At 35.2% G+C, this 14,375-nt stretch overlaps 2 protein-coding genes across 2 annotated transcripts in view; one reads left to right on the forward strand and one right to left on the reverse strand.

The window, feature by feature from the left end:
• The window catches only part of LOC144452852 (large ribosomal subunit protein uL1-like), a 418,633-nt gene that overhangs the window by 227,359 nt on the left and 176,899 nt on the right, over positions 1 to 14,375 (forward strand). The window lies entirely within an intron of this gene.
• Positions 1 to 14,375, reverse strand: part of LOC144452794 (uncharacterized) — a 106,039-nt gene that overhangs the window by 40,411 nt on the left and 51,253 nt on the right. Inside the window, exon 10 of the mRNA XM_078143950.1 lies at positions 1,930 to 2,162. Coding sequence (XP_078000076.1) covers positions 1,930 to 2,162 — 233 coding nt within the window. The remainder of the gene's footprint in view (positions 1 to 1,929; positions 2,163 to 14,375) is intronic.

Genomic DNA, 14,375 nt, shown 5'->3' on the forward strand with positions numbered 1-14,375 from the left:
CAATGCAGATTTTTCTTTTGTACATGGTAACTGTTGAAACCAATTTCTAGTCCTTCATCGTCACGGCTTCTGAAAGCTACACGTTACATATCATGTTTACTACATCTGTATCGATAAACCAAAAATTGAATCTTACTTTTTTAGAAAACACTGTACACCTAGAATATTTTCATTACGACAAAATTTTACAATTTTAGTCTTCAGCTAGTTCTCAAAGACTAATTTTTACTAATTATCAAATTGGTACATTGTGTTTATGTACAAGATTTAGAATACATTTTAGACACTACTTATTTTTGCATTTTGTTTTTCAGCAATGTTTATTTGGTTTCCACATTACAGACATTCATCAAACATAACTCTATATCCTTGTATGTAACACGAAGGTAGCACAAATGTATACCAGAAAAATTTTTAATTTTAGAAGTACATTTTTTTTACTCACCCGTTCTGTTGATATCTAGAATATAATTGTACGTATCAGCCATATTATGAAGGAAACACAATTTTTGTATGCTCGATTTGTTTTTAAAAATACATTTTTTACTCACCCATTTTGTTGATTTCTGCATATTATACATTCTAACTCAACAAAGTTGTATGTATTAGATGTGCAATTTCATTTCAAAAATAATTTTTTTTTAACTCACCCATTTTGTTGATTTCTGCATATTGTACATTCTAGCACAATGAAGTTGTATATTACATGTAATACCAAGGTTAGAAAATATTTGCAGGTGCAATTTTGGAAAAAAAAACAACATTTTTTTACTCACCCGTTCTGTTGATTCCTACATATCATATATTCACTAAACATATTTGAACGTTTTAGACGTAATACGAAGGTAAGAAAGACGTAAAAATCAGACACAACACAGTAACTTGATCCAGAGATCGTTCAAGTGAAATAAATCTGAGTTCACCTAGTTTCAAACAAACCAGGACTATCCTTGCTCTATTGTTATATCCTTTTGTTGTTTGTAGGTCTTGGCTTCACAACAACTTGGTAAGTTCACAAAAGAACACAGGACGTTTTATCAACGTGTGAAATAAACGCTCTTGTGGACAGTCATCGTTCTCAGCAGGGGAACTTTTCACATATGACTGATAATTGGCTTTGATATACACTAATCATGACAATGTAGGTTTTTGAAATTCAGTCGAGTCTATCAAAAGAGCACAGTCTCTGAATTTCATTACACATATTCAGACAATTTGACGTGCTACTGATGCACACAATTTGTAGTGATACACCACAATTTGATGTTCCCTATTTCTTACTATATGATGACTTTACAAAAAATGCCAGTTTTTCTCATTTTGACACACAACAAAATTTGACTATCATTAGAGGGCACACTGTTTTTGGCACCTTTGTCTGTGTTTTTGTAGCATTTCTTGTTTTAAGTTTGTTGTACTTTGTACTGAGACGTAAGTGTAACACATTTTTTTTTGGTGAATAAATAATAATGGATACTAATAATAACACCTGTAGTATGGTGTGTCAGTAAATTTACTCCTAACCAAATTCCATGTACTGAGATAACTTCATTATGACTGCTGGTCTTATCTCAGTCCATCCATCCATCCATCCATCCACCCACCCACCCACCCATCCATCCATCCAATCATTCAATTCACACACCATTCCAATACACCATCCATCACCATACCATACACACACACACACACACACACACACACACACACACACACACACACACACACACACACACACACACACACACACACACACACACACACACACACACACACACACACACACACACACCACTCCGATACACCATCCATCACCATACCCCCCCCCACACAAACACACACAACTCACACCCACACCCACACCCACACACACACACACACACACACACACACACACACACACACACACCCCACTCCACTAAGTCCTACCTCTTCTCAATCTTCCTCTTCAGTCCTAGTATATCCAGCATACTGTCAGGTAGACTTGGCGTAATAGGTGACTGTGGTGCTTCACTTTCACTCTCTGCCTTGATCTCCGTTTGTTCTCCTAGTGATGTGTCTGATTCTCCACTTTCTCCTTCCTTGGCACTCTCTGTTTCAGATGCCTCGGACAACTCGGGCATTCTAAATTTAGAGTCTCGTTTCTTATGTAACTTGTTTTCCTGAAACACAAGTGTGGTATCGATTGGTTAAAATTGATTTTTTTTCTCTCTTGAGGTAATCTGAAAATGTCAGTGATATTATTCAAAATAAACAGATTAAATATATAACACAGGATACAAGTAATTTCTCTGTTCTTTTTTTTTTTAAGACTTAGTAAATTAACGAGTTGGCTAATTGGTGGTTGAAATACTGGAATGGTGACTGCACAAGCTGAGCTGGGTTAAGTCTATGAAATGTATGCACGCATGCACAGTTAAAATGACACCTAAATCCCCAAAGGCAATTTTATAGCTGGTTGAATATTTTACCCTTTTTTTCACTCTTGCAATTAAGATATTTGAAAATAACTGTACACACATAATTACTATCTCACAAAGAAATAAAAGTATACATATATGCACTAAATTAGTTTACTTGATACACTGGAATCTCATTACTAGTAACTTTCAAAAGAATTACCAAGTCTAATACTGTAAAGCCTGGAAAATTCTGCAATTTTACAGATTAAACTTTTAGATCTCAATTAATTTTTATGAATTACTAAGTCTGGTGTACTGTGTATGTACAAAAGAAGCATTTTAGTCATTACTTATTTTTGCATTTTTTTTTTGCAGTGAAATAAAATGAAATGAGCTTTTAGCCAAAATTTCCAGGTATATTGTATATAGTTATGAATGTTAGTTAGAAAGACACAAATTTCTCCATGACAATTTTTATGGCTGGTACAAGTTTTTCCTTTTTTTTTTATTGATGTATGCCTCAAGGTTTTTACAATAACGCCACACACATGGCTATATTACAAAAACAAATAAATGCAAACACACATTGTGAGTACTAAATTTTCACCAATACACACATTTTAATTTTACCTCAGTGAACACAAATCAACATTACTGTCAGATGAAACAAGAATTAAGATTCAAACACAAAACTGTTTATTTTTGTTCACAGTGAGATAAAAGTAATATTTCATGTGTGTGAGTGCTGTCAATGTTTGTACTTTCTGTAATTCGTAACAAATTTCAGATGTCATTGTCAGATGAAACAAGGAAGATTCAAACACAAAACTGTTTATTTAATATTTGTGCTCACAGTGTGATGAAATTTAATATTTCATGTGTGTGCGCACTATCAGTGCTTGTACTTTCTGTAATTCATAACACAAAATGGTATATGAGATGTAAAAAACATTTTGCCACTTAATTGAAATTCTATAGTCACTCTAGTTTGGTAGTAGAAAACACCATCCCACCTAATTGAAATTCTATAGTCACTCTAGTTTGGTAGTAGAAAACACCATCCCACCTAATTGAAATTCTATAGTCACTCTAGTTTCGTAGTCAAACACACTGTCCTGCCTAATTGAAATTCTATAGTCACTCTAGTTTGGTAGTAGAAAACACCATCCCACCTAATTGAAATTCTATAGTCACTCTAGTTTGGTAGTAGAAAACACCATGCTGCCTAATTGAAACTCTATAGTCACTCTAGTTTGGTAGTAGAAAACACCATCCCACCTAATTGAAATTCTATAGTCACTCTAGTTTCGTAGTCAAACACACTGTCATGCCTAATTGAATTTCTATAGTCACTCTGGTTTGGTAGTAGAAAACACCATGCCACCTAATTGAAACTCTATAGTCACTCTGATTTGGTAGTAGAAAACATCATGCCACCTAATTGAAATTCTATAGTCACTCTGATTTGGTAGTAGAAAACACCATGCCACCTAATTGAAACTCTATAGTCTCTCTGATTTGGTAGTAGAAAACACCATGCCACCTAATTGAAATTCTATAGTCTCTCTGATTTGCTAGTACTTGCCCTAGCCTGACATAACCCTAACCCCTTTAGTTGGAATGTAACAGCGTACATACACATACACATACAGTCAGTCCATTGTTTTCTACTTATACCATAAACTCTCTATTACTGATAATAGATAAACAAATACCTCTAAACTCAGATAACAAAATGTTCCAGTATCCGCAGTGGAATTTTCTTTATACAAATCAAAATTTCTATAGTCCCAGAGTATAAAATTAAATTTTTGATGCATAAATCTAACATGATCACTAAACATATTCTATATATTGAAGAGATATGAATTTGATTTGAATCTTTGATAACCCAGATTTTCCAGAAATTTGAGATGAAGAGCTCACATAATCAGTAGCTAAGGTAAACTAGACTGTAACTTGTAAGATACATGATGTTATTCAGCCCTATCACGCACGGATGTCTATATCTTACAGACTAAGGTATATACATTTGTATGTACACAGAAAGCATTATTAGGCAAAAAAAAAAAATACGTGGTTCTGGTCAGGGTAAACTTCTAAAATGGTGCGACGACGTGAATTTTTTTTTTTCCTATTTTTTATTTATTTATTTATTTTTTTTGCAAATTAGTAAATACACATTTTTTTGACACTTAACATACTCTGTTCTATCATATTTATCTCTTGTAAAACTTCCTTTTTCTTTGAAGCAGTTTAGGCTTTGTATTTAAGCAGTCTTGGCATGTAGGGTAGATTTCAGCTGCTTGTTCTCCTGATATCGAATTTTTTTTTTCCTATTTTTTTGTTGTTGCAAATTAGTAAATACACATTTTTTTGACACTTTACATGCTCTTTTTATGGCCTTAGATGGGATAAATTAGTAAATTCTGATATTGTCAGTTCTTTACACTGTTTATCTTCTATTTTGATTGTGGTATTACCTTCAGTTCATTTTTAGCCCTTATTGTTGCCTATGCATGATTTATGTACTATTTAATGTATAGCCAAACTTAACAAGTGAAAAGCTATTTTTTTTATTCCAAAATTGCCAATTTGGTTTTATCTATATTGTTATATTTTGTTACCGTTATGATGTATACACCTCCTTTGAAATTGGCATTGAATGAATGAACGAACAAAACAATGAATGAACGAACGAATGAACAAACGGAAGAAAGAATGAACGTGTCATATATTTTGAATATAATTGTGAAACATTCTTGATTGAAATTTGCGACAAATCACTTATTTATCTATGGTCTGTTAGGTTCTGTACATCCGCACTCTATCAAAACCATTCTTATCTGAAATCATAATGTATATATTAAACCCAGACTGAAAGTTTAGCTAGTGATTTATACACAAATGACAACAGATATATCAGTTTACATATCGGTGACATGGATATCAAAGTATATGAAAATTTGTAACTATTTTGATGCTTTTAATAACCACAAAAGAGTTGATATCATCAATGTATGTAATAAATAATATTAATTATGAAACCAGAAATGATAATATGTATCCCAGATACTACAGATATAAATCTCTCTGATATGTATCTGTGATAATCAAAATCAATTATACAGTGTTCAAATAATTGATTGTTTATAGTGTGTAGATTATACCTGTAAATGACCCAGATTATCAGATATAATACTTATTTATACAGTGTACTGATTTGAATCTCTGAAAAGCAATTTAAATCCAAATTGCTAACTTCAAATACTCATTGGCAAATATACTTGTACCAGAAACTCCTTCTTATCAGAAACTCCTCCTTATCAACTGATAATGTTTGTCCCAGATATGTTTTTTTTTTTCGCTAATGGCAGTAAGTAGGTGAAATCTAGAGCTCTGGTAAAATTTACCTGAGTTTACCAGTCATTTTACTATGTCCCCCCCCCCCCCCCCCCCCCCACACACACACACATACCACCACCAGTTTTTTTTGCTAAGAGCAGTACGAAGTAGGTAAAATCTATCTGAATTCACCTGTCATTTTACCAGGTTTCACTACTAGTGTTTTTTGCTAAGGACATGTAAGTAGATAAAATCTACCCACGTTTACTAGTCACGTTACCAGGGTTTCGTAAATTATGGTAGATTCTTTGGAAAACTGCCCTAATTTCCTTCTTTCTGTTACCAAACCTGAGTGAAATACTACCTCAGTACCTGATATCGGCATGTGTGTAGATAACGGTAGGTAGCCAATACTACTCCGCAATATCTTGTATGCTACTTTTTCAGGAATTTGAGATTACAAATTCATTATTTCAATCACTGTACATCCACTACCAGGCAGATTTCTGGGTCTCCCTCATCGGTATTACAACCTACTTTTCCCTTCTACTTTTTAAAATTAGCTACATTCCTGACTGGAGGCATGAAACTATCTGAGTTGTATCGATGATAATTAAAATGTGAATCCAAGAGTTCAAACCAGAGACTTGTCTTGGTGTCCTACCTCAAAAAAGCTCTCTACATAGTAACACTAAGGCCAGTCTCTCAGCTACAACTCTGTGTACATACAGTTGATCAGATGGGACATGAAATTTTCTGATTTGCATCTCCGATAAACAAACTCAAAATCCAAAATCCAAAAGTTCAAGTCATATCATCTGAATGTTCACATGTACATATACCTGTATATAGATCCGTTACAATATCCAATAAAAGTGATTTCCTGCTAGAAAGTACGTCCATCCCGTGCATATCACACACACCTCACTGGCTGCGTCTAAGCCACGATGTTATTCACCTGTAGACGTTCCTGTCTGTGAGAAGTGTTTACTCGACAGCGTGGATTTGTGTCAACACCGTCTGACATACTGGTTTCATCATTAAAATATACATAGTACAGGAGTGTACCAAAGAGTAATAAACTCGACCCCTGGATGGACTTTGTTCCTTAGTATTACTGAAAATGTCAAGTCATTCACTTGTACAATATTTGTAGAATTTGGATCAATATTATTTATAAATACTGCATGTTTTTCATCAATGGATAACATGTCTGTGTTATTAGTGTATTGCGAATGAATATTTCAGAAAATCATTTTCATCTGGGTAACGTAACCGAGGTGCTCAGCAATCTTGATAATTTTGTGTTCTCTCCGAACAAGGTAAATGGAGCAGTGAACCCTCTTGTAATTTGTGTCCTCGCTGAACAAGTTAACAGGTAACATTGCTGTGTTGTCTCTACACAACATGGTAATAGGGACACTGAATTACTTTGAAAATTTCCGTCTTCTCTGAACAAGGTAACAGGGACACGGAGCCCTTGGTTACCAGACTTGTAAGAAAATAACCTGTAAAATATGTAAATTTCCATTCTAAGGTGTTACACTTTCATTGACCCTAACCATTGCACAAACCAGATTTTTTGGCCCAAACCAATCACCATGCTTTTTGGGTCCATCACAAACCAGATTTTTTTATGCAAACCACAGACAAGACTTTTTGGCCCAACCACAAATGACGTGGTTTGACCCCGGCCATAGACCAGGTTTATTGGCCCAACCAACTGACTGACTAGATTTCTTGGCCAAAATCAAAAACCAAATATTTTGGCCCCAACCAGGAACCAGGTTTTCATTCCTTTAATGTAGAAATTTTGGAGAGAGAAATATATAATCATGTGACGATTTCTACAAAATTCCAGATCTTGAAACTGAGTTCATATCTCTGAGTTCCAATCTATCACATTTGCATAAAACAGCTATGTCTCTGACATCATCAGTGTCATGCAAGACATTTTCTGTAGCCTATATTTAAATCTCTACTCCTAGCAACCAAATTATCTGCACATCTCATCCTCATCTGTTGCTATGTCAACCACATTGATTCCCTATCATCACCTGATGTTTTCCCATCATTATACATAACTTTGTCTTCGAGTTCGATTTTTATCTTTGCATCCAGCACCTGGTAACAAAATCAATATTTTCACCAATGACGCTATTATTTCCATCACATCTCACACATTGCCTGTACAGTAATATATATTCAACTAGTACCACAAACAATGATGGTTTCTATACACTTTTAATTACGGCTCCAATTCTGTGGAACCAGCTTCCTTTTAACATTCGCTTGGAGAGTACAATTGAATCTTTCAACGTAATCTCAAAACTCACCTTTTTTAACCAATATTACCGTGTGTGATTTTCATGCAACGAAAACTACACAATTTTAGGGACGTAATTTCACGTTTTTGTTGTCATTTCAGACTTGTTTACTTTGTAATATTCTGTTTTTCATTTTAACCACGTAAATTGTTCTTTATTGTCTTTTTATCCATTTTTATTCCTTTTTGAGTATTGTAAAGAGAACTGAGACACAGTGTAGTGGGAATGACAATTCTGAAAGTTTTGATGCATATTTTGAGCCCCACAGAACAAATAATGTAGACACACATTGTTAAGACGTAGAACAACCAGGGTATATAATCCATATTTTCTGTTCAAAGACAATAACTTGGCTTGTGTATGGTATAATATGGGAGATGTTGTCTATGTATAAACAGATGACTGTCAATGCATACAGTAGTTTACTGGCAGACAGTGTGTCAGACAGCTAATCAATATATCCATATAACTGGTGATGGTTTCAATCTAAGTAACCTTTCATATTCACAATAATATATCTGGGAAGTACTGCACCTGTTTTCTAAGGTCAGTCTTTGTTGTTAGTTATGGAGAACAGTTACTCTATAGATGTTTTCTTGAGATTTTTTTTTTAGATGAAAAGATTTCAGATTTTGTAGTTTCAGTGAATGAGACACTCACTCAAAAACATGCATGCATGTACATATACACACAAACACACACCTATGAACACACCTATGACAGCACACATGCATGCAAACACATTGTACAGACATGCAAGCACAAATACACACATGTACGCATGCATGCACACACGTATGCATGAACGCACGCACGCACACACGCACGCACGCACGCACACACACACACGCACACACATGAACAAAGGTCAACGTTATCCAACCACAAGCCAATATATAGTAAACTCCGTATTCTGATTTCTAAACACAGTAATATTCTGTTTATAGTTTTCCAAGATATATGTATATATATATATTAATCAAATGAGTAACTTTCAACTGTCATATTACAGCTGTGGACAACACACATATAATATGTCACTTTAACTAAATTTCACAAAGTTCACAATTGTCATCTTTACATTTATAAATTGATATGCGTAGACTCAAGAAAACCAAGTCATAAATCAGTGTTTTGTTAACAGTGGTAAGCAGGTACAAGCTACCTCAGTTCCCCCAACCATAATTATGGTACATGGTATGGACACATTGCAAATTTTATCAGAGTGTACTCCAGTTATCGGGGTACCCAGACCTTAACAAAAACACAGCAAATGCAATGAACACAATATCACATATAAAATAATCTAGAAAAAAAACTATACATGTGGGCTCGTTTTCTATGATCTAGCGCTCTCTCTACATATACCGTAGTCAAATGGCTTTCGCTAGCATAACATTTCATTTTCACCACTGCCATTACTAGTCTGTTGGACCATAGCTATAGATAAATGTAAAAATGTGATGACGTCAGCACATTCTCACGTGACTTACTTTCAAACTGGAGATTGAGTTTGTAGTAAACTGAACAAAGTAACCATTACAATTAACTGCCTGTCACTGTGTGATGGATTACTACTGACATGCGCTATTCACCCTTCCTTAGCAGGGGATATTTAGCTAGATTTTTTTGGTAAAATTTGTTAATTTGACTATACGGTACAGTGGAGAGAAATTAAAGAAAATGAACCCGTATGTATAGTTACTAGACTGCATATAAAACAAACACAGCTATAGTAAAGTACTATGACAGTGATATTTACAATACCACCGAGTTTGTGAAACCAGTCATCGAACTGAATTCAGAAATATTATATATACATTATTTGTAAACTTCACACAAAAATAAGAAGTGATACTCTATGTAAATTTATCAAATTCTATACATGTGGGTAGATAAGATAATCTAGAATGCAAAAAAACACAATATCACATACATTAAAATCTACATATTTTCATTCCTAGAAAAGTTTCCAATTTTAGTCTTCAGCTAGTTCTCAAAGACTAATTTTCACTAATTACCAGACTGGTACATTATGTTTATGTACAAGAAGGTATTTTAGTCACTACTTATTTTTACTAATTACCAGCTCAGAGACAAGCTTTTCAGACCAGTGCACCCCCTCCCCCATGTGGATCAGAGGCTTGTCAAACTACTGCCTCCCCATATGGATAAGAGACTTTTCAGACTAGTGTCTCCCCTCCCCCTCCCCATACGGATACATGTAAGAGGCTTTTCAGACTAGTGTCTCCCCTCCCCATGTGGATCAGAGGCTTGTCAAACTACTGCCTCCCCATATGGATAAGAGACTTTTCAGACTAGTGTCTCCCCTCCCCCTCCCCATACGGATACATGTAAGAGGCTTTTCAGACTAGTGTCTCCCCTCCCCATGTGGATCAGAGGCTTGTCAAACTACTGCCTCCCCATATGGATAAGAGACTTTTCAGACTAGTGTCGCCCCTCCCCCTTCCCATACAGATAAGAGGCTTTTTAGACTAGTGTCTCCCCTCCCAATATGGATCGGAAGCTTTTCAAACTACTGTCTCCCCCATATGGATCAGGGGCTTTTCAGATCAAAGTCTCTCTGTGAATAAGATGCTTTTCAGACCATAGTCTCAAGAGCATTCAGTACCATCATATTCCTCTGAAATATTATCCATTGTTTGATCACCCCTTAACAGAGTTGAGAAAACAACCCCCCCAACCTCCACATTCATACTGCTTTTTCAGATAGGTGTCTCAAGATCAGAGACTGCATCAAACCATTCAATATCATCATATTCCTTTAAAATCTCCTCCATCCGTTGATCAAATTCGGACATTTGTTTCTTCTTGTTTGGATTATTACTACATGATCTTTGTTCAATGGTGACAGCTACTTGTGGAAACATGAATTCACACTGTATCGGAACCAACTCTTCTAACGTATCGTATCCTTTGTTTTGTACATTTACATTGTATTGTGGCTTTCTCATTTTAGGCATATCTTCCACACATTCAGAAACCACAGATTCAACTTCATAAGTCAAGAATTGCATAGTTTCTCGAATATCTTTATCCAAACTGTGAGGGCGGTCTTCATCTTTATTCTCTCCTGATGTTGGATTATCATTTAGTAGTTGGTTATTCTCTGATGATGTGTCATCTTTATCAGTTCCATTTTGTGACTTAACTTTTTCAAAACCGTCCGTAAAATTTAGACGTGACTCATTTTCATCATTACTTTTCACCTTGCTCTTTTGCAATGTTGGATCAGTTCCATTTTGCAAATTCCCTCTTTCATCATCATCTTCAAAAGTTGGGTCAGCGCACACCAGTGGCTCTACTGCGTTATCTTTCAGTTGAATTTTTCTCAATATTGGATCAGTTTTATTCTGTAACTCATCACTTTCAACATTGTCTTTACAACTTATACAAGTTGGTTCATCTTTCATATCTGAATCACCTTCACTATTTTTACGTTGTCTTTTTCTCAATATTGGCTCAGTTCCACTTTGCAACTTATTTATTTCAACATTGTCTTTACAAGTCAGTTCATCTTTCATCCCCGAATCCTCTTCACTATTTTTATGTTGCCTTTTTCTCAATATTGGCTCAGTTCCATTTTGCAACTTACTACATGTAGTATCTCCTTGTAGCCCATCTTTCAAAGTTGGATCACTTTCCACTATTGAATCTGTTATCCTTTTTTCCACTTGGATATTTCCAAATATGGGGACAGAATCAACTTTATCACATTTATTTCCAAAGTCTGTCTCACTGTTCACATCTTCTATGCAAACTACTTCATCTTTCAAAACAAGCAAATCTTCAACACATTCAGAGACCATAAAATCAACTTCAACTTCATACATCAAATTACTTTTCAGCTGGGAAGTTCCCAAGATAGCGTTGTCACTATCATTTTCATTTCTAATATCACTATCTTGGTTAGGATCTTTGTGTCTATCTACTTGAGACAATGCACCGATTTGTATCTGGTTATCACTTGATGGTAGAGGACTAGTATCTGTTGCATTCTGAACTTTGATATCGTTGTTAAGACCATCTTCACAAGTTGGGTTATCTTCAGTAACAGCCTCTACAACGGCTGTGAAATTATTTTTCACCTGGTTATCATCTAACACTGGCACACAGACTTCATTACCAGTTTTACTTTCAAACTGGTCTTTTGGATGATCTATTGCTACATTTTCTTCCACCAGGATATTTTCAGACATTGGCATATGAATTTTGTAATCAGTTTTACTCTGAAACTCACTGTATTTTGGATGATCAGATGTCAATTTATCTTCTACCGTGTTACGTTCAGACACTGTCATACTGATTTCTGGATCAGTTTCACTCTCAAATTCACTGTCTTTTGGACAATCAACTGATAAATTATCTTCCACCAGGATATTTTCAGACCCTGGCATATGGATTTTAATATCACGTTTACCCTCAAACTCATTGTCTTCTGGACTATCAGTTGTCAATTTATTTTTCAGCTGATTACTTTTAGACTCTGGCATACAGATTTCAGGACCAGTTTTATTCCCCAACTCAATGTCTTCTGTGTGATCATCTTTCAAAGTGAAATCATCTTTCATCTCTGTCGCCACACAAAGCACAGCTTTATCTTTCAGTTGTGTATATCCTACTTCTGGTATAGAGTCGGTATCAGTTTTGTTCTCAAACTCATTATCTCTATTAAGATTAAGTTTGCAAGTGTCATCAACCTCCACGTCTGATTCTACAAGAAACGTCTGCTGATTTGTAACTAACATACTTTCTAATACTGGCATATGGCTTTCAATATGGCTTTCATTTTTAAGAGAACCGTCTTCCGAAATCTGGTCACCCACTACAGGAACAGATACAACTGATACTGCTTCACACTCGGAGTCCTTTCCGTCACCAATGGATAATTGATTTCTGCATCTTTCATCTGTCTTATTATCATTTTCCCTTTTCAGGATTGTATTTTTGTCATTGTCATCTTCAGACTCATCATCATGTTGTTCCTCAATATTTGTTTCTTCAGACGTAATGTTCATTTGTTGACCAATAGATTCACTTTCAACAGTTTCTTTTGCTTCATCACAATATTGACTTTTCAGTAGTGAATCACTCATATTGTCATCATCAAAGCAAATATTATTTTGGTTAGCTGAAGATATTCCATCCATATCTCTTTCTTCAGACATTATGTTTCTTTGTTGACCATTGAACAAATCACAACTATCTTTTTCATCAACCTTAGCATTATTTTGGATTATCACGAGTGAATTACTTTGGTTTTCAGACTTGATGTCATTTTGTTTTCCAGTGGGGGCTTCATTCATATTGCTTCCATTAGACTCTGTTTTCTTTTGCTCACCGACAGATAAATCACAGCTATGTTTTTCATCAATCTCAGTTTGGCATATCAGAAGAGAATTATTTTCATGTTCAGACTTAATATCACTTTGTTCCTCAGTCTGGACTTCACCCATATCACTTCCTCCAGACTCTATGTTTGTTTGTTGACCTATAGATAAACCATCATTATCTCTTTCATCCCCCTTAGTATTATCTTGGCGTACAAGAAGTGAACTATTGTGGTTGGTATCTTTAGACCTCATGTCACTTTGTTCCTCAGTAAGGACTTCAGCTACATCTGTTTCTTCAGATTCTGAGGTCTTTTTTAGACCAACGGATAAATCATTATCTATTTCATCCACCTTAGCATTACTTTGGCTTACAAGAAGTGAACTATCTTGGTTGGAGTCTTCAGACCTCCTGTCACTTTGTTCCTCCATGAGGACCTCAGCTATATCTGTTCCTTCATTTTGATGACAAATAGATAAATCTCTGGCTTCTATCTTATCACAATTTTCGCTTTTTAGAGGTAAATTATTTTGGTTGTCATCTTCAGATCTGGTCATCTTTTGTTTATCATTGGATACAACATCACATTTTTCTTCAGATTTCATGTCCTTTTCCTGACCAATACATAAATCACTTTGATCTTCCCTGTCTGCCTTACCACCACTCTTGTTTTTAAACAGTGAATCATTTTGCTGTTCATCTCTGGACTGGACGTTATTTTGTTCCATACTTGGTATTTCAAAACTGTCTGTTTCTTTGGACTCGGTGCTCTTGTGTTGACTAATGGCTGAATCACTTTCAACTGCCTTATCACCATGTGGACTTTTCACCAATGAATTATTTTGTTTCACATTTTCAGGCCATACCAATATGTCACTTTGTTTCTCTACAACTCCATTATCCTCCGCTATACCTGACATGGTGTTATTTTGTTCTAATACGGGTACTT

This window comes from Glandiceps talaboti, chromosome 23 (genome assembly GCF_964340395.1).
Source record: "Glandiceps talaboti chromosome 23, keGlaTala1.1, whole genome shotgun sequence".
Classification (NCBI taxonomy): domain Eukaryota; kingdom Metazoa; phylum Hemichordata; class Enteropneusta; family Spengelidae; genus Glandiceps; species Glandiceps talaboti.